The sequence below is a fragment of the Aquarana catesbeiana genome, linkage group LG03 (assembly GCF_042186555.1).
Source record: "Aquarana catesbeiana isolate 2022-GZ linkage group LG03, ASM4218655v1, whole genome shotgun sequence".
Taxonomy (NCBI): Eukaryota; Metazoa; Chordata; class Amphibia; order Anura; family Ranidae; genus Aquarana; species Aquarana catesbeiana.
In genome coordinates, this window is record NC_133326.1 from 472,957,996 (window position 1) to 472,984,403 (window position 26,408).

General features: G+C 42.8%; 1 protein-coding gene across 2 annotated transcripts in view; it reads right to left on the minus strand.

The window, feature by feature from the left end:
- LOC141132493 (protocadherin gamma-C5-like) overlaps positions 1-26,408 on the minus strand; it is a 177,206-nt gene that overhangs the window by 13,619 nt on the left and 137,179 nt on the right. For both annotated transcript variants that reach the window (XM_073620962.1, XM_073620961.1), the window contains exons 2-3: positions 15,792-15,850; positions 10,693-10,781 (exon numbers count right to left, since the gene is read on the minus strand). In XM_073620962.1, the coding sequence (XP_073477063.1) occupies positions 10,693-10,781; positions 15,792-15,850 (148 nt within the window). The remainder of the gene's footprint in view (positions 1-10,692; positions 10,782-15,791; positions 15,851-26,408) is intronic.

A 26,408-nucleotide genomic window follows, 5' to 3' on the forward strand; every position in this document is an offset into this window, starting at 1 on the left:
GGCCATCTTTATGTAGAGCAACAATTCTTTTTTTCAGATACTCAGAAAGTGCTTTGCCATGAGGAGCCATGTTGAACTTCCAGTGACCCGAATGAGAGAGTGAAAGCGATAACACCAAATTTCACACACCTCCTCCCCATTCACATCTGAGACCTTGTAACAATAACAAGTCACATGACACCAGGGAGGGAAAATGGCTAATTGGGTCCAATTTGGACATTTTCACTTAGTGGTGTGTTCACTTTTGTTGCCAGCGGTTTAGTCTTTAATGGCTGTGTGTTGAGTTATTTTGAGGGGACAGCAAATTTACACTGTTATACAAGCTGTACACTCACCACTTTACATTGTAGCAAAGTGTCATTTCTTCAGTGTTGTCACATGAAAAGATATAATAAAATATTTACAAAAATGTGAGGGGTGTATGCACTTTTGTGAGGTACTGTGCATGTATATATATTGTGACAGAGAGAGGCTCTGTCGCTATAAGTTTATAGGAAAAGGTGACCCACAAGTCTCATTAGGGTTAATGCAAGGTTCAGAACTAGCATCTCTCCAGATTCGGTAGTTATGAATCAGAACATTCAATCCTGGGTCCAGGTTTTGCTAGACGCCTGCAGCCTGGCTCACTACACAGGTGTGCAGGGCCATTATATAGTCAGGTCTGAGAACTGCTCAAAGCTCTCATTTTGGAGACCGCTTCTAGTTTGGAGACGGAAGGTCTCACCCGGGGTCAGAGGGCCCAGCCAGAAGCCACGGGACAGAGGTCTCATCGAGGGGTCAGAGGGCCCAACCAGAAGCCATGGGATAGAGGTCTCATCAAGGGGTCAGAGGACCCAGCCACAAGCCAGCAATTCTCAGTTCCAGGATTTAAGTCAGCTCCTATCAGGGGTGTCAGGAGAACCCCAATCCCTAGGCCAGAGGTGGGCCATGCAGCAGGGCGCTGCAACTGAAGGCTAGAGAGCCAAGTGTGCGAGAGAGCTGAATGACACAGTCAAAGGACTGGTAAGAGGAGCAGCAGTGCTGCCAACACATAAGCCAGGTGGCTTGGTATTTTTGTTAATTCATGTTGTGTGGAAGAAACCCCTGCGTGGGCAACTGGTGTATAAGTGAACTTTTCCTTTACTCAATAAAAGTGGGCTGCCGCGCCCTAAAACTACAGTTTGGACTGGCGCAGCTGATTGTAAATGCACCTGCTACTTGAGTTTAATCACCCCAGTCTCACAATATATATAGCAGTAGGGCAGCGGACAGTGTCAGTAGAGCATTGGTTGTGTCAGTAGGACAGAGATTGGTGGCAGTAGTTTATTTTTATTTATTTTGTATTTTATTTTACAATTTTGTTTTTTTATTATTTTTTTTACAATATTATAAATTTTTTAACTTTTTTAGGAGCCCTGTTGGGGGGGCTTTGGTGAAATATGAGGGGTCTAAACAGACCCCCGATGTCTCACTTTTAAGACAGAGAAAGAGACTGAGTACAGAGATTCCCCAGTCTCTTTCTCTGCAGCCAGGCAGCAGGGGGAAACTGCATAGTACAGGGTGATTAGGGGGTGCCCAGGCACACCTGGCACCCCATGTTTGCAAAAAAATGCAGAAACTGCTGAAGGTGGATGCAGAGATCTGTACTCTCAAGGAGAAACTGAATCCATTCAAAAGTACCGAGGAATATACTAAAAAATCAGAACTTTTAAGAAAGCACCTTGAGAAGGAGGAGCTTGAACTGAGAAATAAAAAAAAGAAAAAGTTTCTCAGAGATGTGGCAGACTACCAAAACAAGGAGGTTTTTGAGTGGCAAATCAAGACCACTATAAATGCTAACAATGAATTGGGAGATGCAGTTAATGGGGGTGTGTCGGTTGCCCAGAGTCAGGGTTCTAATCCAACCCAGGCCCCTCAATCATATCCAGCTTCTAGTCAACCTCAACCACAGAGATCCTCCTTTAAAGGCGCACCTAGAGGAGGGGGTGGCAAGAAGAGAGCAGGACAGCGTATATCAAAATCGATTTGGCCCCCTTGGTGGTAGGGACAGCCCCCGTAACAATTATAGGTAAACTACTGAGTACCAGGAGAATTGGGGCAATGATTATCACCAACAGTATGGGCATTCACCAAGAACTCCAATTAGAGGGAATTGGTGGCAGGAACCCAATTATTCACCTGCATTTAACTACTTTGGAAGGGATGGCTCAATGGGAGGTGGGCCAAATAGGGGTTTTTTCCCGGGGTCCAAAACACCAAAAGAGGCATAGATCAAAAAGGGGCTCCAGAAGAAGGAGGAGGATCTGCACTAAAAAGGCGGCAGGTCTGAAAGACTCAGGCCTTTTTAATCTCAGTAGGGCTACTCTCTCTAATGAAGAAAAACATGTCCTCAATCATGGCCTTAAGTTTGCCCCCTCCAAATCCCTGAATAAATTTGAGACTTTTTTTGATGTCCAAAAATGTATTCGAAAAATTAGTATTCAACGTCATTTGATGTGCAATCCCCATCACTCTAGTGTTGCAGTTTCAGTTGACATGAGAAATTCTAGATTGACAAATGCTTCATTGTTTAATCCTCCAGGTCCTGTGGCCAGTGTTAATTTAGTCGAACAAATGACTAAAACATTTTAGTTGACTAAATGAGTACTATTTTAGTCGACTAAAATACGACTAAAACTAAAACAATTGAGATGACTAAAATACGACAAACTAAAAGCCATTTTAGTCAAAAGACTAAAATGAGACTAAAACTAAAATGCCATTTTAGTCAAAAGACTATGACTAAAACTAAATTGCAATTACTGAAATGTACTGGAGATTTTAGTTGACTAAAACGTAGGACATTTTAGTCGTCTAAAATATACTGGAGATTTATTCGACTAAATACGACTAGAACTAAAACAATTGCAGAAGATTAAAATGGGACTAAAACTAAAATGCCATTTCAGTCCTAAGACTAAAATTAACACTGCCTGAGGCACCTGCTATTACTGTTTTTAGGGATTTAGTTAATAAGGATTTACATTCTTTACAAATAAAGAAAAATAGGAGGGAGTACACATTTAAGAAAGGACTAGATTTGCTTAAGGATAGGGATGACATCATTGTACGTCCTGCAGACAAAGGAGGAGAAATAGTTATCCTTGATAAGGAAGCCTACAACGCTGAGATGTTGAGGCTATTGTCAGATGGAACCATGTATTCACCTTTAAAAGGGAACCCCACTGCAAGCTATAAAAATGAACTTGTTGGTCTTGTTGAGGAAGGCTTTCGGAAGAGAATTATCTCTAAGAAAGAGAAGGCTTTTCTGGTTCCAGTAGCACTGAAGATTCCTGTAATTTATTATTTACCAAAGGTGCACAAGGATCCAGTTTGTCCCCCTGGAAGAGCAATCGTTAGTGGCATTGATTCGGTTACTTCCGGGCAAATATATTGATCACTTTCTGTAGCCTCTGGTTGTTAGGACTCCCTCCTATTTATGGGATTCCACTCAGGTGAAAAGCATCCTTCAGCATCTAGAGTGGAAGGACACCTATATACTAGTGACTGCAGATGTTTCTTCATTGTACACTGTGATCACACACCAACATGGGAGGGAAGCAGTAGATCACTTCTTACAACAAGGCACTCTCCATGTCCAACAGAGATCATTCATTATGAGGCTTTTTGATTATGTCATGGAGCGAAATTATTTTGGTATGATGGCTCGTATTATGTGCAGAAAAGGGGGGTGGCCATTGGGGCTAAGTTCGCACCAAGCATGGCTAACCTTTTTATGGCTAAATGGGAGGAGGATGTTGTCTATCAAGAGTCCACGTCTGAGCTGGTACTCTGGAGGCGGTACATAGACAACATTCTCCTCCTGTAGGGTGGCAGCCTGGAATCTTTGAACAATTTCATTGTCAGCCTGAATAATAATGATAGAGGTATTCTCCTAACTCACGAAGCAAGCAGGCTGGAAATCCATTTCCTTGACCTCAGAATTAGAGTGATTGAAGGACATGTAGTTACATCAACTTATCTCAAGGAAACTGATCGTAACGGTCTCATTGATACTAAGAGTTGCCATCATAAAGCCTGGTTGGAATCGATTCCTAAAAGTCAGTTTCTGAGGCGGAACTGTACCAATCTGGATGATTTTGACAGAGAAGCCTCAATTCTCAGAAGACGATTCCGTGAAAAAGGTTATAGTGTTAAGGAACTTGATGATGCACTTAGCCTGGCTCTAACGAGGAATAGGGAAGATCTACTGGTTGTTAAACCAAAAGTGCAGGATGAATCCTTTAAATTTTCTTTTATCACCGGATATTCCAATCAGCACTATGAAATAAAAAAAATCATGCAAAAACATTGGAAAGTTTTAAGAGGGGATCGAGGTTTAGGCTCGATTTTACCTGAACAGCCACGGGTTGTGTATCGAGGAGTCCCCCCATTGAAGTTACAGTTTGCCCCTAACGTAGTTGATCCGCCCAGACAGTTGTCTTTCTTTCAGAGTATGGGAGGTTTCTACCCATGTAGAAGATGCCCTATTTGCAAATTGAACGCAAATAGGAATAGGAGGATAGATTCCTTCCAATCAACTTCTACTCAGGAAATCTTTCCGATCAAACCCTTCATCACATGTTCCACTGAATATGTGGTTTACGTGATTGAGTGTCCATGTTCGAAGCAATACATAGGACGAACCAAATGCATGCTTCACTTAAAGCTTGGCGAGCACGTAGCTAACATTAAACGTGGTTTTTCAAAGCATAGCCTCTCCAAGCGTTACGCTTTGAAGCATGATTGTAATCCAGAAGGCACCACATTCCTCGGTATTGACAAATTTTGTGGACACTGAGGGGCAGTAACATGGTGAGGGAGGTTTCATGCTTAGAAACAAGGTGGATCTACCAAGCCCAGACTTACACCCCGTTGTAATGTCCTTATCCCTCCACTGGAGGCTCCGACATCTCTCCTGTAATGTCTTTATTCCTCCACTGGAGGCTCCGACATTTCTCCTGCAATATTCTCATCTTTCCACTGGCAGCTCTGATATCTCCACAAACTCTGTCGCAGATTGATGACGTCACAACGACATCACCCTGCTCCTCCTCTTGTCCCAACTTAAAAAGCCGACGCCATTTGCTTGATGCTCGTGCTAAGAACCTGATGCCAGGTAAAGATCTCCAACAGAAGACTGCTGTCATCTCTCTCTATTGGGCCGGTCAGAGCCCCGACTATCATCTCTCTTTTAGGCCGGACAGAGCCCCAACTACCACCTCTCTTTTGGGCCGGTCAGAGCCCCGACTATCATGTCTCTTTTGGGCCGGTCAGAGCCTCGTCTTCCACCTCACTTATGGGCTGGACAGAGCCCCTCCAACTTCCACTTGTTGGGCCGGACAGACCCCCTTCCTCTCTAGTAGTCAGAGACTCTCCTCTGCCCAACCCACCGTCTACTTACTTTGCCCTAAGAAAACCTTACCCGTTCCTTTCCTCATAAAAGTCCAGTACATCTCTCAAGAAGCCACTGGGTGACCCCATCTCCAGGAATCCACTCACTGCAAGTATCTTTACGTTTGCTATAAACTTTATTCCTGTGTAGTGCTACTAAGCTTAAGTTGCCTCTGAATCTCCCCGTCGTGGCTGTGTATTACCACTCTAAATAAAAACAATTGTATTTCCAAACTTATCTGAGTCTTCCTACCTGATAGCTGTTAAGGTTAAAGTTAACTGTTAAGAATATAATATTCATAGACTTTCGAAGCTGTGATCCACACAATCCAACATAGTTCACTGCCTGAAGCATTACACCCATTCGGTATGAATATCGAATGGGATGTTAACGCATTTATTAATAATGGGTAGAAGGTACTGAATAAATGTTTTTTTTTTTATCATTATGCATTGGTAAAATTCTTTGATTGATGTGTTCTCCATTGCTCATTATTAAAATATGGCTGCTGCTCCTTAAGTCCACGCACACTCACAATCCCTCCTCCCATTAGATCAATCATGCCATTTAATTTTAAAGAATATTTAGGAATCACTTTGGCTATCATTGTTTGATTTTCAATTTGAGGCTTAAGTAATGTTTGCTTTGCCATTTGGAATACCTCATATCGTCTTATCTATAGATATGCATTGCCTTTTTTCTTTTCTTTTTTGTGTAGTGTGCTCCCGGGCTTATTGATAATGCTGATTTCCGGCCTGTGGAGCGCACTTTTTTGATTATTTTGTTTGTTTGGGGTGCAGTGGCTGGAAGATCACTACTTCCACTATATGGGACGCACAAAGCTTCCGGGAGGTACGGTTCACGGGCAGGGGATGACAACTTCCGCCCCGTGGGTCACATCTTATTTCCGGCAATTCACTCATGTCCGTCCCTTATATAAATAGTAACGTCACACGTCATGACCTTGCCCCTGAAGATGCATGTTTGTGACGAAATGTTGGGTTGAGCAAGGGACGAGTGACGCAGCGGTGTGGACAGAGGAGTTGCCTCCATCTTGTTGGTAGGATGGCTGGGCGCTTTCCTTTATGCCTGTATTGCATATATTACATGTGAGTTTTGATACATAGTTTTTAATGGAATGAATTACCTCTCTGTTGGATGTCTGCGCAATGAGAGTGTCTCTTTCATTTTCTATTTATGTGACCACTGTGCCATTTCTTTGGAGCTTACTTCCTAAGCTAAGGTTGAGCTATGATCAAGTTGCTTAATATCTGGCGGGTCATTGGATGAACGATCTCTTGCTGAATTAGTAGATTGTTTTAATGAATAGGAGGAACCTTGGATTTGACCATAGAGTGATTTGTATATTGCATATATCTTATGTACTGACAGTAAGAGTCAGTTATATCGGGTGTTGGTGACGGTCTTCTCTCTTCATTCTATTCATTCTATTGATTTCTTCAGACTATATTGCGAACATTAGATCATCTTTTTATTATTGAATTTATTTTGTATGAACTTTTTGTTTATTTATCACCATTTTTTAAGTGCTACACCATTTTTCCCTATCTTTGTTATTACACCCAACAATATTGTGTTAGCAGCTATCTATATGTGTTCATTTATTTAGTGCAACAAGTTTATTTTTTCTTATTACCCCATGTTTGCATGCCTATGTTCATTAATGGTGTTTGGCCTCTTATTTTATCCAATCAAACCGGCATGCATTACTAGTGTATTAAACAATATTTAGACAGATGTATTATTTGGTCAAGTGAGACATCATAATAGAACTGATTATAGGGGAGTGTAAATTGACTGTGATGCTGAGAAGTATAGGATGCAGAGATTATAGATCACCGGAAGAATGGAACTGATCATGGACTATGAAAGAAGAAGTGGTAGATGGGGGGGGGGGGACAGAAGCAGTAGCTGACCATGGAACATTAGGAAAGATAGAGAGGGCAGAGCAGTATCTGACTGGGAAGAAAAAAAAGAAGGTATAGGGTGAGCAGATTGAGTACCAAAGACAGTAAGATAATGTTGAAAGTAGATGGCCATAGACAGGGGAATGAGAGATGAGATGTACTATAAGCTATTCAAGGACAAGGACAAGAATAAAAATGGAGGCACAGAAGAGATTACCATGGACTGAGAGAGAAGGCAGTGGGCAGAGCAACAAGAGCTGATCATGAAAGATTAGGAGGGCAAGTATAGTCAGAGTAGGAGCTGACCATGGGTGAAATGGAGAGGAGGCAAAGCATGAGCTGATATTGATTGAGGGAAGGGGTAGAGAGGAGATAATTGTGGACTGAGGAATGAGAGAGGGGACAAAGCTGAATTTGATCACATGCAGGGAATAGAGGAAGCTGAAAAATGGCAGTGAGAGAATAAGTAGAGCATAGATAGGTGGCTGACAGAAAGATGGTGTCAGGTAGGAGGTAGAGCAAGAACGCATTGCTGCTGCCTGCTAGAAGATAAAGCGGATTGGCAAGTGATATTGTTCCACTAGGACAGAATGCAGAGGAGGACCTGCTCATGGACTAAATGGTGAAGGGGTGTGATGGAAATGGTGTGGAGGAAAAGCTACCATAGAGCTGAGAAATCATCATGTATTGTAAGCAGCATTGGCAATGGCTTTGACAATCCTGGCTATTCACTAGATCTATACTGTATGGGCTGGTTGGAAATAAAGAGTAGATAGTGAGCTTGCTGTTTCATATAAATCAATAGCTAATAAACACACTGGTTCTATTCTACTGCTATTTTAGATGGCTTTTAGCTAGCCATACACATGGAAATTTGATAGAGCAAGTAAACTTTCAGTTTAATTTTTTTGTTAAAGATGAAAAATAATATATATATATATTTGGAACCGACTACCTTTAACAGTAGCCGGGAGAGGCAATCTAATTAAGATGGTCTGGTTACCCCAGTTATTGTACTTGTTACATAACGCACCGGTGTGGCTGAATAAAAAATGGTTTAAAAAAAAAAATTGATACATTATTCAGGGAGCTGGTATGGAGGAGGGGTAAGGCAAGGATCAGCCTCCAGAGCCTACAATTGCCAGCCAAGGAGGGGGGAATGGCACTCCCCCACCCAAGGTGTTACTTTCTGGCGGCACAACTGCAGCACATAAGAGGTGGAAATGCCGACAGGGGCCTCCTGACTCTGGAAGCGCCACATAAGATAGTGGTGGAGGCATTAGAGGCAGACTCCCTCCCCGGTAGTAGCCCCACAATCAGGATGTTAATAAAGGTCTGGAAGGCAACAAAAAACTTAAAGCGGAGCGCCGCTGAAAAATTTTTTTTTAAAAGTCAGCAGCTACAAATACTGCAGCTGCTGACTTTTAAAACATGGACACTTACCTGTCCAGGGCGCCCGCGATGTCGGCACCCGAGGCCAAATCGTCTCTCCATCCTCGGGTGCTGCCGCCTCCATCTTCGGTAAGGGAATCAGGAAGTGAAGCCGTGCGGCTTCACTTCCCGGTTCCCTACTGCGCATGCGCGAGTCGCGCCGCGCAATACGGATGCTCCCTGCTGCCTCTGGGACCCGTGTGTTTCCCAGCAGGCAGCGGGGAGGGAGCAGGAAGTGGCGTAAATAACCCCCTCCCCCCTGAAAGGTGCCAACTGTGTCACCGGAGGGGGGGAGGAATCTGATGAGTGGAAGTTCCACTTTTGGGTGGAACTCCACTTTAATGGTATATGATGGGTTTACAGAGTATGCTCCTTTGTGGCGCAACAGAAACCTACAGGAGGTGGTGGCTATGGGGAAGTTTAAAGAATGGGAAAGATGGGGTATAAACAGACTATCCCAGTTATATAAAGGGAATGTATTGAAGTCTTTTGGGGAACTTCAATCTGAAAACGGGATTCCAAGACAAACATTTTTTAGATATTTACAAATGAGATATGCTCTGAGCGCTCAGTTTAGGACATGTCCCTTGGTATGGAACAACGCACCATTGCTTCAGAAAGTGGTCAAATCAGAAAACGTAAAGGGCTTTATTTCAGAAATTTATGCGCAACTGTGTAGTAAAAGTACTGTAAGACCAGAACATCTTGGATGCAGGGAAGGATGGGAGGAGGATATCGGGAAATTAACAGATGTACAGTGGAGGACAATCCTGGAGATTGGTCAGGCGGTATCGGTCTCTCCTTCACAGAGAGTTTCCCACTTAATGCTGATACACAGAGCATACTACACCCCCAAAAAATTATTTAGATTTGGCCTAAGAACGGATGCTAAGTGCCCTAGATGCGGTGAGGAGGGTGATTTAAAACATATGGTCTGGAGATGTCCCAAGCTGGTCCAGTACTGGATGGGGGTAGTAGAAGCTATTAGCGGCACGTTTGGGACATCCTTGGAAATAGACGTCATACTCTGCATCCTCGGATACAGAGTATGGGGAGTGGAGGAGGTAACGCTAAAAACGGCGGTCCTGAGGTGTTTGTATCAAGCCCGGAAGTTGATTATGCAAAGATGGCAAGCAGTTTCGCCCCCCATTGTGGAGGAGTGGGAAAAATCTATAAACGAGACAGTATGGAAGGAAAGCGCCCTATACATCAGAAGGGGGAACCTTAGGGAATTTGACAAGATGTGGAATCCCTGGTTGACAAAAGTAGGATGTAATGACTAGTTGATACTGTGTGCGATCCCGACTGGTGGGGGAGGGGATGGGAAGGGTTGGGTGGGAGGGTCAGGTAAAAAGATGTATTTTATGGAAATAACAGGTTAATTAATGTGAGTAGGCGGGAGGAGCAGGGTAGTTGCTCTGAAGGTTTAGTATGTTTTACTGACGGCTAATCTTGCTCTCTCTTCCTCTACTTTCATACCCCCCATTGTGTGATTCCAAAATATGTTTGTTGGAAGGTATGTAAATTTTAAGAAATGTTAATAAAGAATATTTAAAGTGAAAAAAAAAGATGAAAATTAATCACACGTATAAAATGGTGATTTTGATTGAACAGAAGGAGATGAACTCAAAATTGTCTCAGACAAATCTGCCACAAAAATCAGACGTCAGAAGACGTTTCATGAAAAATTCTGTTTTTGAGCAAACTAGTAGGTAGGGATTTCTTAGCCTATGATCTTACAGAAAAATCTGTAACAACCTGAAGACATGTTGAGCGGTAAAATACAGGGAATAAAACATCCTACTTTGCCAATAATTGGCATTTGGATTGGCACCTTTAGATTGCCTGCACCTGTCTTTGTCTGATAAAAATACAAGGAAATGTACTAGTTAGACATGCAACATCGTTTATGAGACTAACCAGTTGCTGATGCCAGGATCATTGCCTGAAGCCTTTCTGTTTCCACTGGATTATTTGGCCACACGCCACCTTCCTCGTTATTTTGAGTGCTATTAATCAAAGTGGAAATATGTTAAAACAAAAAAAAGTACAGCATTTATCTCATTATAGCGTGTTAGAGTTTAAACTCAAATGTAGAGCTGCAAGGGCTTAATTCACTCCCCAGCTATTAGTTAAGGGGGTTTCCGCCCACTTTTATTTATAATCAAAAGGCCATTTACAAGGATTTTCTCATGCAAAATTCTTCAGCATTACACTGAACCACACAACAATTCAGCCTTTTGGCTATTTATGGTACGCTGAGACCCTCCGTCTATCTCGGCACAGTCTGCAATGTTTCTGACTATCTTGCTTCAATCAGCTGATTAATAATGAGGTCTGGCTGCCAGGTAAGATGTAAACCTAGTAATGGAGACTTTATCCCACCCAAAGCTCTACAACTTCTCCGGGTGACAGAACCCAGACCAGAACTTCAAGAAAACAAAAATAGTTTTCTTCCTAGCAGTTACAAATCATGTACACAACCCTGCCCTGACAAGCAAATGCCTAATGCAACACCATAAGGTCTCATTCGTTCTAAGTCAATACCACTTGAAATAAATGGGAAGAAGCAGTGTGTTCTAAGCTGTCTATAGTACCTATAAGTTTTTAGGGCACACTGGTCATGAGAAAAATGTAGAGACTTCCATTGCTAACCTCTGTATCAAAAAATTTTAGTTACTTAGGCTGGCCATAGGCGGTTTGAATCTTGGCTGGTTTAGCAGGAACTGGCCAAGATTCAAACTGTGTATGGGCTGGCTGAAAGTACCAAGTGATCGATTGACTTGGGTACAACCAGCCTGCCGGATTCACTTGCGATCATCACTAGTGGCGGCTATAGCCGCTAGCAATAATCACTGTACTCTTCCTCCCTGCCTGCCCCCGCTGGGAGAATACCATTGCTTGGCAGGAGGGATTCCCATGTCAGCACTGTCTGTGCTGATGGGGGAATCATGCAAATTTCTTTCCTGCAACCCATAGTTGCAGGAAAGAAATTTGCACCGTCTATGGCCTGCCTTAGATGACATCTTGATGCTTTGGATTCAGTGCTTTTTAAATCCCCCACCCTTGACAAAGTATAGTGATAATGAATTCTGACTTTTCCTAGACTCTAATTTGTTTTCTGCTTGTTTCAGACGTTTGTCTCAGAAGTATTGATGACAAAAACAGCCAGGCAATTATCATTTTGAGACAGAGGTAAGCATTCACAACGTCCATGTTTCTCCTAATGCCGCGTACACACGGTCGGACTTTTCATCTACAAAAGTCCGACGGACGCCGACGGACTAAAGCTGTCTGAGAATCCAATCGTGTGTGGGCTTCCCCGGACTTTCAGCGGACTTTCAGCGGACTTTCAGCGGACTTTTCCAGCCTCAAATCTGACGGACTTTAGATTTGAAACATGCTTCAAATCTTTACGTCGTAACTACGCCGGACCCAGAAATCCGCTCGTCTGTGTGCTAGTCCGACGGACAAAAACCCACGCTAGGGCAGCTATTGGCTACTGGCTATCAACTTCCTTATTTTAGTCCGGTGTACGTCATCACGTACGAATCCGTCGGACTTTTGTGTGACTGTATGTAGGCAAGTCCGTTCGTAAGAAAGTCTGCCGCAAGTCTGCCGCAAGTCTGCCAAAAGTCCGCCAAAAGTCCGTAGAAAGTCTGTCGGACAGGCTGTCGGACTTTTGTAGACGAAAAGTCCGACCGTGTGTACGCGGCATAATACTTTAATACTGTTCTGTTTTTCAATTAAAATAGTGAGACATTTATTATTATAAATTGGCAACAGTCATATCACTCCCCCAGTGAGATAGCCACAATGGACGCTCAGATTGAACAGTGAAATGGAAGATGGCAGAGCTTAGTCACAAAGGTAGATAATAGACAGTGTTGACAAGCTTTGGACTCTTGTTGATGACATCACTCTGACATCATCAGTTTAAGATGCTTCTGAGATCATTCAAAATCAGTTGACAGGTAAATGTGACCTCCTTCTGTCTTGCATTTGATGTATTTGACTTGCTTCAAGCAGGTTTTGCATTTCCATAGACTTGTGTGTGAATCAAAAACCCTCTTGAAGACAACGTAAGACCATTGACCTAGGTCCTAATTTAGGTCTCAGTAACAAAGTGAGCACTTTCCTGTTAATAAATGAAGATTCCAGGCTTCGGGTGGTGTCTTCTCCTAAAGAGGAGCTCCAGTCATTTTTGTGTTAGCAGCTACAAAATGTGTGTAATAAACACACTCACCTGTTCCAGGATCCAGCGATGTGGCCACGCTTCTCTCCTTCTCCCCTCCCCAGGCCCCGGCATTTCAACTGTGGGCACCCGGCTGTGACAGTCCGCGGCTTCACAGCCAGGTCCACACTGCACAAGTCGCGCTGTGCATGCTGAATGGGCCGGCAGTCTCCTGGGACTTATGATGTGTTCCAGAAGACTGTAGGGAGAGAGGGGGAGAGGAGAGCTTCAAACGGAAATGGGAGCGGACACCTGTCAAAACTAGGTACCTCCCTCCCAAAAAAAAAAAATTCATGCCAAATGTGGCAGGGGACAAGGGAGGTGCTTAAAGCGGAAACTTCCCTTTTTGTGTGGAGCCCTGCTTTAAGCATAAGTATTAATTTTGAATTTTTACTTAAAAATGTTTTTACTTTAAAGCAGAACTTTACCCATGAAAGTTTGACACAAACTAATGTTCTTTAAGAAAAGAATATACATTCCACAATAATGATTATGCCACCAAAATAATCCTTCCAGCATCGTTCCTGTTTGTTCTTGCTGGAGATGCTATTTTGTTGAAGCTCACAGCAGTCACTTCCCTATTGGAAACTCTCCCCCTCTCCTTGATCTCAAGAACTATATGTCCCTTTCTGTCATTAAAAAATGTACATTTCCAGCCTTGATTGTATGTCTGGACTTAAGCCGGCTATAGACTGATCAAAATTCAGCTGAATCAGCAGGAACTGGATGAATTTCAATCCATGTATGGGCAGGATGGTTGTACTGAATTTGATCCATTGATCGACTTCAGTTCAACCAGTCTGTTGATTTTTCCTTTATGCGATCACTGTTGCAATAGCCGCAAGCAAAGGTCATTGTATTAATTTGGCTGGGAAACCTCCCGCTGTCAGAATACAATAACTTCGCGCAAAGATTTCCCTCATCAACATTCTGTTCATGGGGAAAGTCAAGCAATTTTCTTTCCTTCAACCTGTGATTGAAGGAAATATAATTGGTTAATGTATGGCCTGACTTTGATAGAGAGGAAGTCTGACAGAAGCTTTAGCCTAGGTTAACGCATATACGTTTCCCGCACCGCATTGCAATCGCACTGTGCTCTGCTGTGGGTGTCAATACAAACTTAACAACACCCCAAAAGGATCACAAACACAGTGTGGTTTGCCCGCATCGGATTGCATGGTACAAAATGACCATATGATGTGGTTGCAGTGCAGCTCCAAAAAAGGTGCCTGCTTTTTTTTTTGTGTGATGCAGTTCAATTTGAGCCCATTCGCATGCAAATTGCACAGGAATGCAGCGTGTTTCCTGTGCAATTCACATGAGAGTTAGGCTCTATTCACACCTGAGCCTAGCAATTTACTGCCGTTTTTTCAAGCGATTTTGCAGCTTTTTTCAAGCATTTTTAAAGTGTTTAGAAGCGTATTCCAAGCGTTTTAGAGCTTCAGGCATTTTTGTTTAGCCAATAGAAAGCACTAGGGGGAGGAGAGGGAGAGGGAATTACGGGTGGAGAGCTGCTGTTTGAGCACTCAAGTCAGGCGTTTCTATTGAAGTCTATGGAGCCAAAAACGCTTGTAATCTGAAAAAAGAAGCTCTTGTACTTTTTTTGAGCAACAGGTGTTTTGCTTCAGGTGACAGAATACTCATATGTGAAAAGGGGCCATTGAAATGAATATGATTTGACTTATTGAGCATTTTAGAGTTATAAGCTTCAAGCAGAAAATCACTCAGGTGTGAACAGGGCCTTATAGTGTGAACTTGGGCTTACAGTGCTGAAGTTCAGGGCCGCCAAAGAGGGAGAAAGGAGTGAATATCAGATAAGATCCTTATCCGTATCCTTGTAAGTTTAACTATTTTGTGTCTCCCTGGCAGAAGAGTTTGTCCTGTCACCTGCTTTACTTTTCTCCCTCCCTAATCTATGTTCCCTCAGCATAGTTTGTGTCATTCCTGTTGCTTTCTTCACTCTTCAGCAACAGTAAATCTTAACGCTGTCAGCAGATCGACCTTTGGTGGCTCTCATTTTAGGCACAGTGCCGAAAATAGAGAGCCATGGAGCATATGCAGAGCAGGGTGACACTGGACACATGTTGAATTGTTGAGTGGGTTTGACTTAGGAAAAAAGAAATCCTATGATGCAGTGCCTTGAAATGATTGTGGTGGGTAGTGAACTGAACACTAGCTGATTTCTCATTGCAAGGTAAAGGTGTAAGTTTTTTAGTATTTAGTGATTTCAAAAGCTGTACATTTTTCTCTTAAAAGAGAAGTAGAACCAAAGCTTACTTTTGCACTCCTGTGACCCAGGTTCGTCCGACAACTGGCCAAAGTCACAGAACAGCTCCAGGTTCTGAAAGGATCCCAGTAATAATGTCGTGATCCACCCAAACGCCTGACTGGCATCTGGCTCAGCCTCTCAGTGCACTGCTGAGAGCCTGAACCAGCCCTCCTCCTCCCCAGCCCGGTGCTTCAGTGAGTGCTGGAGGTGCAGAGAAGAGAGTGGTGACTGACAGTCACCTCTCTCTGCTCAGAGCAGGCTGAAAACTGAGTGCTCAATGGTCATGTGATTGCTCAGTTCTCAGGCTTAGAGCTGATGGGGGGACAACTGCAGCACCACAGCGACGCTGCAGCCATAGAAAAGAGTATGTATGTTTTTTTTTTATTTCCACACTTCTGCTTTAAATAAGGCCTGACATTTTTGTAAAGAATGTGACCAAATGAGGCGGATACATATACATATAACAACATTATCATGTAAACACAGTTACAGAACAGTTAAAAAATATTTACTAACCCACTGGTTCCTGGTCTTTGGGCCTGTGAAAAGTGCCAGTCCATGTTGGCTTGTGCCTGCTAAAAGTGAAAAAAAACAAAACAATACTATCAACCCAAATGCAATTGACAAACTACACAAAGATGTCAACGTTTTCATGCTGCAAGTACAAAATAAAAAAGCACACCTTTCTGTTAGTAAGTCATGGAAGCATAATTTCTTGACATGTCTTAAAAGTATTAAAAAAGTTGTAGTGTGTGTGTTTGTGTGTGGTGCCCAGGTGGCAGCGGGAAGAGTGCTTGCTCATGCCTCAAGAAGCTGCCAAAGGCATATGCTGAAACACAGACATAGTGTTAAGGTGGCGCTCTCGGTGATGAGCAACACTTCCCCACACAGGCAGTAGTTTAACTCTTTAGACTCCAGGGCACAGTTCTTTAGTTTTATACACTATACACTATGCTCTTCATCTACACTCCATCTTCACTGGAAGTTATTAAAATAATAAAGAATGTTACATTCAGCTCTTTAGATCCATTCCATTCCTCTTACAAAGTGCTAGCTTAATGCCTCCTGGTGCCCCTGTCCATTGAGGTAGTTATACCTTTTAAATTGTAGAAAATATCCCTAAAGTCCTTGCTCAAATCCATTAGTCCATATCCTGGAACCATGTTCCCACCAGGGGGGTGAGCACAAAAAAAAATCTCCCTTTCTCTTCCCACACATTCTCAAGATGGCTCCCACCTTTTATCTAGTTGCCCCCAGCAAAGGGTGGTACTACCAAAAAGCCCAGGAAAACCTGACCAGCAGAGTTAACCCTTGACTTGTAGGAGGCAACTCAGCAGGGCAGGACTGCTAAATAGTGCAACAGTTAGTACAGACAGAACATATAAGAACCACATGTTCTGCTATACCATTATTTATTACAAGTTTATCCTCTTCTGTGATGTGAAACTCCAGGGTGCCTGCTCTGCACCTTGCTTTGTTGATCCTACAATCTCTTATAAACATCTGACTACTTAGCAGGGGTTTGCAATTGCTTGAATACTCTTGAAACCACTTGTAACTATTATGGAGTCAATAAAACGTCTTGTTCGCTTATCCAATTATAACTTGCCAAGTTACTGCCTTATACTGTACTTTTTCCATTCCATAGTGGTAACATGGAATATTACACACCTGGGCTACTCATCCAGACACATTCTGACTACCTTTAGGGCAAGCTCTCTATAGAACTCTGCAGCATTTTCTATAGACTTATAGGTTGGTATGGCTAAGCTTACAAGTACCATTAATGGTGATTGGAGTGGAAAGGTGTCAGAACAGTGTGTGAGAGTAAGAGCCCCTGTCTCGGTGAAAATGAGTGTAAAATGTACACAGGACTCTCAAAGAGGCAGTTTGAGAAATTCCAGCAGAAGATTCGTGAGCAGAGGTAATCTCAGTCTGTCCACACAACAGCCAGGGACTGAGAACGAATTTCCTCATTGGTTCAAGAAACAAACACCGAACATCAGATCAACATGTTACTTTTCAATGGAGGCATACTGGCCATTCCAGAGCACCAGCCAACATGACTCAAATGGGCACTCCCTGTATCTGCCGGCAGCACACAGTTCAACACAGTCCCAGCAATACAGCCAACAGGAATGTCCCCCACTAACAACACTTTCTGTACACAAGGTGGAGTGGTTTTCAGCATAGCGTCTTAAGTCCACAAGCACACATTTGAAATCCGTATGGCGTCAGTAAAAACACAATTAGATAGTAATTACCAGTAGTATCTGGGATCTGGTAACTTCAGGGTTTCTCCTTTGGCATTTACCATAGTAAAGTAATGTTGAATGTCCTTCTTGTTTGGCCTGCGGATAACCACACTGTCTGGGTCAATTTTGCAATACTGAGGTATACCTCTCAGCTATCTTGGGCAACAACTTTTGGAAATCCACCCTCAAAGGGATCCGAAGGAAACTCTGCACAGCTTCATCTACCCATTGTGTTTTCTTGTCCTGGATCTCTTCCTCTAGATGGGCTGGTATATAGGGATACAGATATCCATACTCCTCAGCCACTTTCTTAATAATTATGAGCTGTGTCTTGGACAACCTGGGCAGTGTCTTAGAAACTCCATACCCGGTTAGGACCCATGCATCTGGTGCACATTGAACTGGGTATCCGGCAACAATATCTGGCTTGAAGTCAGACTTAATCAATGGGATTGGTTTGTTCAATGCAACTTTAGGAACCCATCTTGCCCAACGATCCTCCTCAAAGGACTTAATAATCAATAAGAAGGGAGCTGCACTGGCAGGCAGTTCAACTTTGATACTAGCCGTGGGCACAGAGGGAGTTTCATCCTCCTCTAAATCACACAATTGCTCCTTATCGCTATCAGTCCACTTCTCAGTCCACGACAAAGTGTCTGAAAGTAGTTAAGAGACCCGATCGGATCGGATATCCGAATCGGAAACAGTGGAGCATTCTTTGTCCGGAAGATAGTTGCGCGTGGATCTGGCTTTAATTGGCAAAAAAACATTGTCTCCCTTAATGGCCACAGGTATCACCTCCCCCACTGGGACACTACCTTCACCCTTTGCAGGCTTACCCGACTCCGGCGTCTTTTCCCCCGGTGTTTCCGCCATCAAGGGGAGTAGGTGGGCCCGACCCCGACCTCAAGGGGAGCACTGGGTTCTGGAACAGCTACAGAAACAAGAGGAGCAGCTTCTCTCACAAGCTGGGTGATAGCAGGTGGACTCTCAATGCCGCTCCCTGCCGGGACGGCGACTTTACAACACACGTCCACCCAGACAGCCATCCAGGTGGCACAGAACCCCGATCACTTGACTCCAAATAAATAGGCTCTCCCAGCAGGCCAAGGGACCAAAGAACATCCCTGCCCATTGGCTGAGACACCCCATCCATTCATGTCTGAGCTTGCAAAGCCCCTGTTTTATCTTATGTCACCAGCATAGTGCCACCTAGTGACAGAAGAGAAAGGGTGCAACAAGTCGAGATTTAGAGAGAAATCAATTGATCTACTAACAATTGGCCAAGGCAACTATCGCCTGGCAACTAAATTTGATAGCAACCCCGCCTAAACATCAGGCTGCTATGTGGCAGCAGGCAAAGAGAGAGAAATAGACACTAAAGTGGTCAAAATGAGTAGGGATAGAGGTTATATTGGTAGACCCTAGGGTACCAGTACATAACAGGCTTGAATATAGTTACACAGTTAATCTGGCTGAAAAAAAGTCCACCCAGTTCAATCCAAACAAAAAAAAAAACAAACACACACAAATCCAAAACCTCCATGTACACTATCCTATAGCCACAGTTGACCCAGAGGAAGGCAAAAAGAAAACAATAAAGCATGATCCAATTTGCTTTAGCGTGGGAAAAAAAATCCTTCCTGATTCCCCAAGAGGCAATCAGATATTCCCTGGGTTAACTTAAAAAGTGGTTGTAAAGCCTCAAGGTTTTTCACCCTAATGCATTCTATGCATTAAGGTGAAAAACCTTCTGTGCTGCAGCTCCCCCCAGACCCCCCTTTTCTTACCTGAGCCCGATCCGATCCAGCAATGTGCACGCGCTCAGCGGCTCCGGGCACTGTCTCTCTCCTTATTGGACAGATTGATAGCAGAAGGAGCCATTGGCTCCCGCTGCTGTCAATCAAATCCAGTGCCAATCCCACTGTCTGTCAATGGACGCAGCAGCGGGCCTCAGGAGCGAGCCCGCACGGGCGCCCAATGAAGAAAAGGGGCCAGAAGTGCTCACGGGGTACCCCAGAAGAAGCGGATCGGGGCTGCTCTCTGCAAAACGATTGCACAGAGCAGGTAAGTTTCCAACCCCTTTAACTATAAATATTTGTATCTAGTTATATTTTGTGCAAGAATCCAGGCCTTTTTTTAAAACAATCAACTGAGCTATATCTAGAATTTTTTTGTGGTCAGATAAAAATAGAACAAATGTTTATTTCATATTTAGGATTTCCAGACAGCCTTCTGGCTCTAGGTTACATTTGACATGAATACTAGCCTAACCATAAACCCTTTGAGCTTAAAAACCAAGCTCAAATTACATACAGGACTGAATTTCTGAATAAGAACTCATCCCATCCCTTCCTTGCCTCTGATAGGTTTACTTCTTCTTTGTTTCCCTGCAAAGGTAAAGCATAATGGGCTACTATACATCACATAGTAGCCCATTATGTGTCATTTACCTGATGCAGGAGCCTGCAATGTCACCGCTGTCCCCTCTGCCACGAAGCGTCGATCTTCCTTCCGGGTATCGCTGCTCCGGCGCTGTGATGATGTCACTCCGGCGCATGCACGTGGGAGCCGTCAGTGACGGCATGTTAGCCTTCACTAATGGCATGCTCAGTGCTCTTGCGTCGTTGTCTATGGCGCGCATGTGCCGTAGACATCGGTGCCCTTTTTAGGAAATATCTCCTTAACCGTGTAGGTTAAGGAGATATTTCTTTCACCTACAGGTAAGCCTTAATCTAGGCTTACCTGTAGGTTAAAGTGGTCTGTAAGGGTTTACAACCACTTTAATGCTTTTTACAGCATGTGATGGCTGTGCTAGTTTTCATTTTTCAGGCTAAGAACATTTTTAGCAAGTACAGAAAATACCTGTTGATTTTGCCAGAAATGTATCTTTCTAATGTCATGTGAGATAAACTGGTAGCAAAAACAAACTATTAGGCTCCAATCACATCTGAGTGTTCCGTGAACATACGCAAAAGCATATGCTTACGCATGTGTTCACAGAATGCGCATCGTACTTGCAGTGCCATTTTTTGTTAATGGTACCTCAAGTGCGGCAAGCAGATGCAGCAGTGCATTTCTGTGCACATCAAAACTGGCAGATAAAGAATGTGTGAAGCTCAACACCTGAAAAGATACAGCAGCTTCTTTGGCATTTGTCAAGCGTAGGGTAGCCCAGTAAACTAAAAAAAAGACACACCAAAAAGGACATACAAATGCACATTCACAATAGCCTAGGTGCAAACCTAGCCTTAATCTCACATTCCCCTCATTTATTGGAGCTGAAAATAGACAGATATGTTGGGAGGTTAACCTGGGTAATAGTCGTGGTTCCTTAGACATACTGTAGCTCCCAACTGTGAGAAAAAATTAATTGGTGAATTAATTTTAAACAAACTCTCTCTTAACGCAAAAAAACTTAAATGTACTATAAAGTGCAAGTGCATAAAAAGTGCATAAGAAACAATGTCAGCAAACAATTTCATATAATCCAAAATAAAATGCCCATAAATAACAAAATCTAGTGAATGTCCAAAATAAGTTCAATTCAATTCTGTGCATGTGAATATTCTTAATTCTGGTGAACAATAAGGAGTAACTGTAGGTCTTCCACCACCATCACCTGCCACACATCCTACTCACCAGAACTCCATGACACCCATTACAGGTAGTCAAAAGTGCTGAAAAGATTGTGCCAATAGAGGGATTCTCCCGACCTCAATACCGGTCTGACAGATGTCCAATCATCAGTGGAGAAATTAAAGGAAGAAGAGGGCTCCCATAGTGAAGTATATCACAATTTTTTTCAAAAATGTAGAAATAAAAACAAATATCCATCACAGCCAAACATCCATGTGTGAAGGAACGCAGTTTGCGCTCCAGCTGCGTTACAAGGGGCGGAAGTGACGTATCACACTCAAGGCACCCTACGCGTTTCGTCAGCACTCTCTGACGTCTTCAGGGGTCATATGATTGGATACGTCTCTTCCTAATTTATACAAATCCGCCATTGAAGGATATCCAATCCAAATCAATAGATAGATAAATAACAATTTAAGTCTATATCTATGTTTAATCTCGCAGGAGCGAGTGTATTTAATTTGTAGATCCATTTCGTTTTTTTGACATTATCTGGATCATATTACCTCCTCTCCAACCTGGGTCTATTTTGTCAATCCCAAAAAATGTTGCTAAACTGGGATCCTTATTATTTAAATGTTCATTAATGCGGGTACTTAGATTCCTTTTAGTGCGTCCTACATTGTAGCCTACATGGGCAAATAATAAGGTAGGTTACGTGGGTCGATTTGCATGTGATAAATTTATTGATTTTAAATTCCTTTCCTGTGCTAAATGATACAAATTGTGTTACTTTTTTGGCATCCTTTCTCATCAATTTGCATGCTTTACATTTTTTACAGTAATAAAACCCTGTTACATCCAAAAAGGTGCCTTTTTTCTTTGGGGGGTCTAACACATTAGAGGCCAGTTTATTCCTTAAATTAAGTGCCCGTTGATAGATGAACCTGGGATGATTGAGTAACAGTTTTGATAATGTTTTATCCCTCAAAAGTAATGGCCAATGTTTTATAACTATCTGCTCCAAAGTTTTATAATCTCTAATGAAATTAGTCAAAAATGCTATAAAGTCTTGTTCTGGCTACTTTTTTGGCTTGTCCTTCAATAATTGTTCCCTGTCCTTATCCATAATCTGTCGTTTAATGGGTCTAAGATCTTGATCACGGTACCCCTTTTCTTTAAATTTATTAACCACAATTTTAGACTGATGTAAATAATCAGACTTGTTATCGCAATTATCATTAATTGGCCTTTTGGAACCCCACCCAACCATCTTGGATGATGGCTGTTAGCTGTAGGGATGTAGCTATTTCTATATGTTCCCTTAAAATGAGTCTTAGTTTGGACATGCCCATTATTTTTCACCAAGACTAAATAAAGGAAACTGAGTTGTGACAGATCCCAACTCCCTGTGAATTTTAATCTATAACAGTTTTTATTAATATCCATCAAAAATGTTTTCAGGGCATCTACTGTACCATCCCATAAAATAACAATGTCATCAATGTATCTTTTGTATAGAGACATTTCTGGTATAGGAACACCAAAAATGCTCTGCTCCTCCCATTGACTCATTAGTATGTTTGCTACACTGGGAGTGTATTTGGCTCCCATAGCCACTCCTTTGACCTGTTTAACCACTTCAATACAGGGCACTTTTACACCTTTCTGCCCAGACCAATTTTCAGCTTTCAGTGCTATTGCACTTTGAATGACAATTGCGCGGTTGTGCTACACTGTACCCAAACTAAATTTTTATCATTTTGTTCCCACAAATAGAGCTTTCTTTTGGTGGTATTTGATCACCTCTGGGATTTTTATTTTCTTCTAAAAAAATAAAAAACACAGAAAATTTTGAAAACATTTTTTTTTGTTTCGGTTACAAAACTGTGTAAATAAGTAAGTTTTCTCCTTCACTGATGGGCACTAATAGGGGTGCACTGACGGGCATTGATAAGGCGGCACTGATGGGCACCGATGAGGTGGCACTGATGAGGTGGCATTGATGGGCACTGATGATGGACACTAATATGCGGCACTAATGGGATACTGATAGGCGGAACTGATGGGCACTGATATGCAGCACTGATGGGTACACATAGGTGGCACGGATGGGCACTGATAGGTGGCACATATGGGCACTGATAGGCTGGCATGGATGGGCACTGATAGGTGGCACGGATGGGCATGGATGGGCACTGATAGGTGGCACTGATATACTGTAATATATGGCTGCCAATCAGTGATGCCCATTGTGGGCACTGATTGGCATCCATTGGGGGCACTGATTGGCATCCCTGGTGGTCTAGGGTGGCATACCTGGTGGTGACATCCCTGGTGGTCCTAGTGGCATCCCTGGTGGTCCACTGTGGGCATCCTTGGGGGGGCTGTGCTGATAATCGATCAGCACAGACCCCCCATCAGAGGAGCAGCCGATCATCTCTCCTCTACTCTGACAGGCGCGAGTAAGGAAAAACTGATCAACGGCTCTTCCTGTTTACATCGTGATCAGCCATGATTGGACACGGCTGATTGTGTGGTAAAGAGTCTCTGTCAGAGACTCTTTACCTAGATCGGTGTTGCGGTGTGTCAGACTGACACACCGCAACAACGATCACCACAATGTGTGCCCCTGGGGGCGAGCAGCGGCTTAATATCCTGACAGAGACTCTTTACCTAGATCGGTGTTGCGGTGTGTCAGACTGACACACCGCAACAACGATCACCACAATGTGTGCCCCTGGGGGCGAGCAGCGGCTTAATATCCTGAAAACGTCATATGACGTCTGGTCAGGATATTGAAACCACTTTGCTGCCATCATTTTGCTATATGACGGGCGGCATGATCCCTATGCCACTGATAATTGGTCTTGGAACCTCACCCAACCATTTCAACAATGGGATTTTGTAACGAAATATATATTAATTTTATCTTTTTTATCTTTTTCTTTATTGTCTTATACCATTGTCAGTTAATATTCAAGTTTAGATTAATTATTAAGCATGGATTGATTTGGATTGGATATCCTTTAATGGCGGATTTGTATAAATTAGGAAGGGACGTATCTGATCGCATGACTCCTGATGACGTCAGAGTGTGCTGACAAAATGCGTAGAGTGCCTTGAGCGTGATACGTCACTTCCGCCCATTGTAACGAAGCTGGAGCACAAACGGCATTCCTTCACACATGGATGGCTGTGATGGATATTTGTTTTTATTTTTACATTTTTGAAAAAAATTGTGATATACTTCACTATGGGAGCCCTCTTCTTCCTTTAATTTCTCCACTGATGATTGGAAGTCTGTAGGACCGGTGTTGAGGTCGGGAGAATCCCTCTATTGGCACAATCTTTTCAGCACTTTTGACTACCTGTAATGGGTGTCATGGAGTTCTGGTGAGTAGGATGTGTGGCAGGTGATGGTGGTGGAAGACCTACAGTCACTCCTTATTGTTCACCAGAATTAAGAATATTCACATGCACAGAATTGAATTGAATTTATTTTGGACATTCACTAGATTTTGTTATTTATGGGCGTTTTATTTTGGATTATATAAAATAGTTTGCTGACATTGTTTGTTATGCACTTTTTATACACTTGCACTTTATAGTACATTTAAGTTTTTTTGCTTTAGGAGAGAGTTCGGTTCAAATTAATTCACCAATTCATTTTTTTCTCACATACGTTTTATTTACAATGAGATGCTCTCACTAATATTATTTGTTTACACTTATCACCATTTGTGCTGGTTTAGGGTGCTCAACCCCCCCCCCCTTCATAGCTCCCAACTGTCCCTGATTTTCGAGGGACTGTCCCTGATTTGGAACAAAGTCTCTGTCCCTCTTTCCTCCTCATTTGTCCCTCATTTTGGTCTCATCTATATAGTTGTATATAAAATGTACTTTTTATCTTTCGAAAAGTGTTTCCCTGCGCTAAACCTTTCATCCAATTTCTAAATGGCTGCCTTTGTAAATTTCAACAGCCAATATATAGGAATAGTAGTGGTAAAAAAAAAAGCACTTGTAGGTGTAACTAATATTTTTTTTGGTATATTTCTTTTTTAAGGGGGCGTGGCAGGGGGTGTGTACTATGTCTACATACTTTTGCTAATAGGTGTCCCTTGTTCCCGTCTCAAAAAGTTGGGAGGTATGCCTTAGATACAATCAAGTAGTGAGGGTAGGTAGCCACCCAAGGACAGGAAGTATGTTATTCACAAAATTACCAAGTGAAAGTAAAGAAAAAAAGCCTAAAAATTAAAACTAATTCAGTCACTTTATCTAAAGGTTGGTAAGCTGCACTATAATAATTTTGGGAGTTAAGAAGTACTTAAAAGTAGTTGTGAACCAATGCAGTAAAAAAAAAAAAATAAAAAGCTCCCCATCGCATAGTAGCACATTATGAAACTCTCCCTTTAGCACTAAGCCCTCCAGCGGTGCACTGTCACCACTGACAGGGCTTCTGACTTCCCCATGGTCTTCCTTCAAGGTATGCAGATTCCGGCTGTGTGAGTGGCCGAAGCCTCGATGACGTCATGCGGTATGGCGGTATGATGGACCCTCAGAGCGCATGCGCCGGTGACGTATAAAACCACTGGCAAGAAACAAACATAAAAAAAAAGTTTAGGCTTAAGAACAAAATAAAATTGAACCAAAACTTTTTTACATGGTTTTGAACTCCTTCCCACTGGCAATCTCTAGATGAATATTTGCCTGCATGATGCTTTGTGTTGAATTGAGGGTATAATGATCTAGCAGCCAACACTGTGTGCAAATGCTAGCAATCAGACCAAGCTGTCACTGACCCCTCCAGTATCCACCAAAGGCTCATTCAGATGGGAACTGAGACCAGTCCTCTGTGCTGAGCTGCTTTTTGCTGCATATGCATCCACCTCAGAGCTGAGATGCAGGCAACCCATAGAAGTGGATGCAGATAGAGCGACTCAATAGACACAAAATTTGACATGCGGGCAGGAGTGATCCGAATGTACAGTGTTCACTTCAAGATGGATGCACTCAGACTGAGTCAGAAGTACAGTTAAATCACACTTGTTTAATAATAATAAAAAAATGTAAACAGAGTAAATGTAGTCAAAACATAGCCAGAGTTCAGGAACCGGAATGGATAGTCACACAAGCCAAAACGTCAGGGAGCCAGAGAGGAGCATAGCAGAACAGCAAGCAGGATCTGGAGTCAGAAGAAATGTCAGCCAAGCAAGTCTATAACAGAAACACAGGAGAGCGTCTCTAGAGATGTGACCAAGGCGAAGGCAGAGATCATCTGGACTGGACGGCTTAAGTA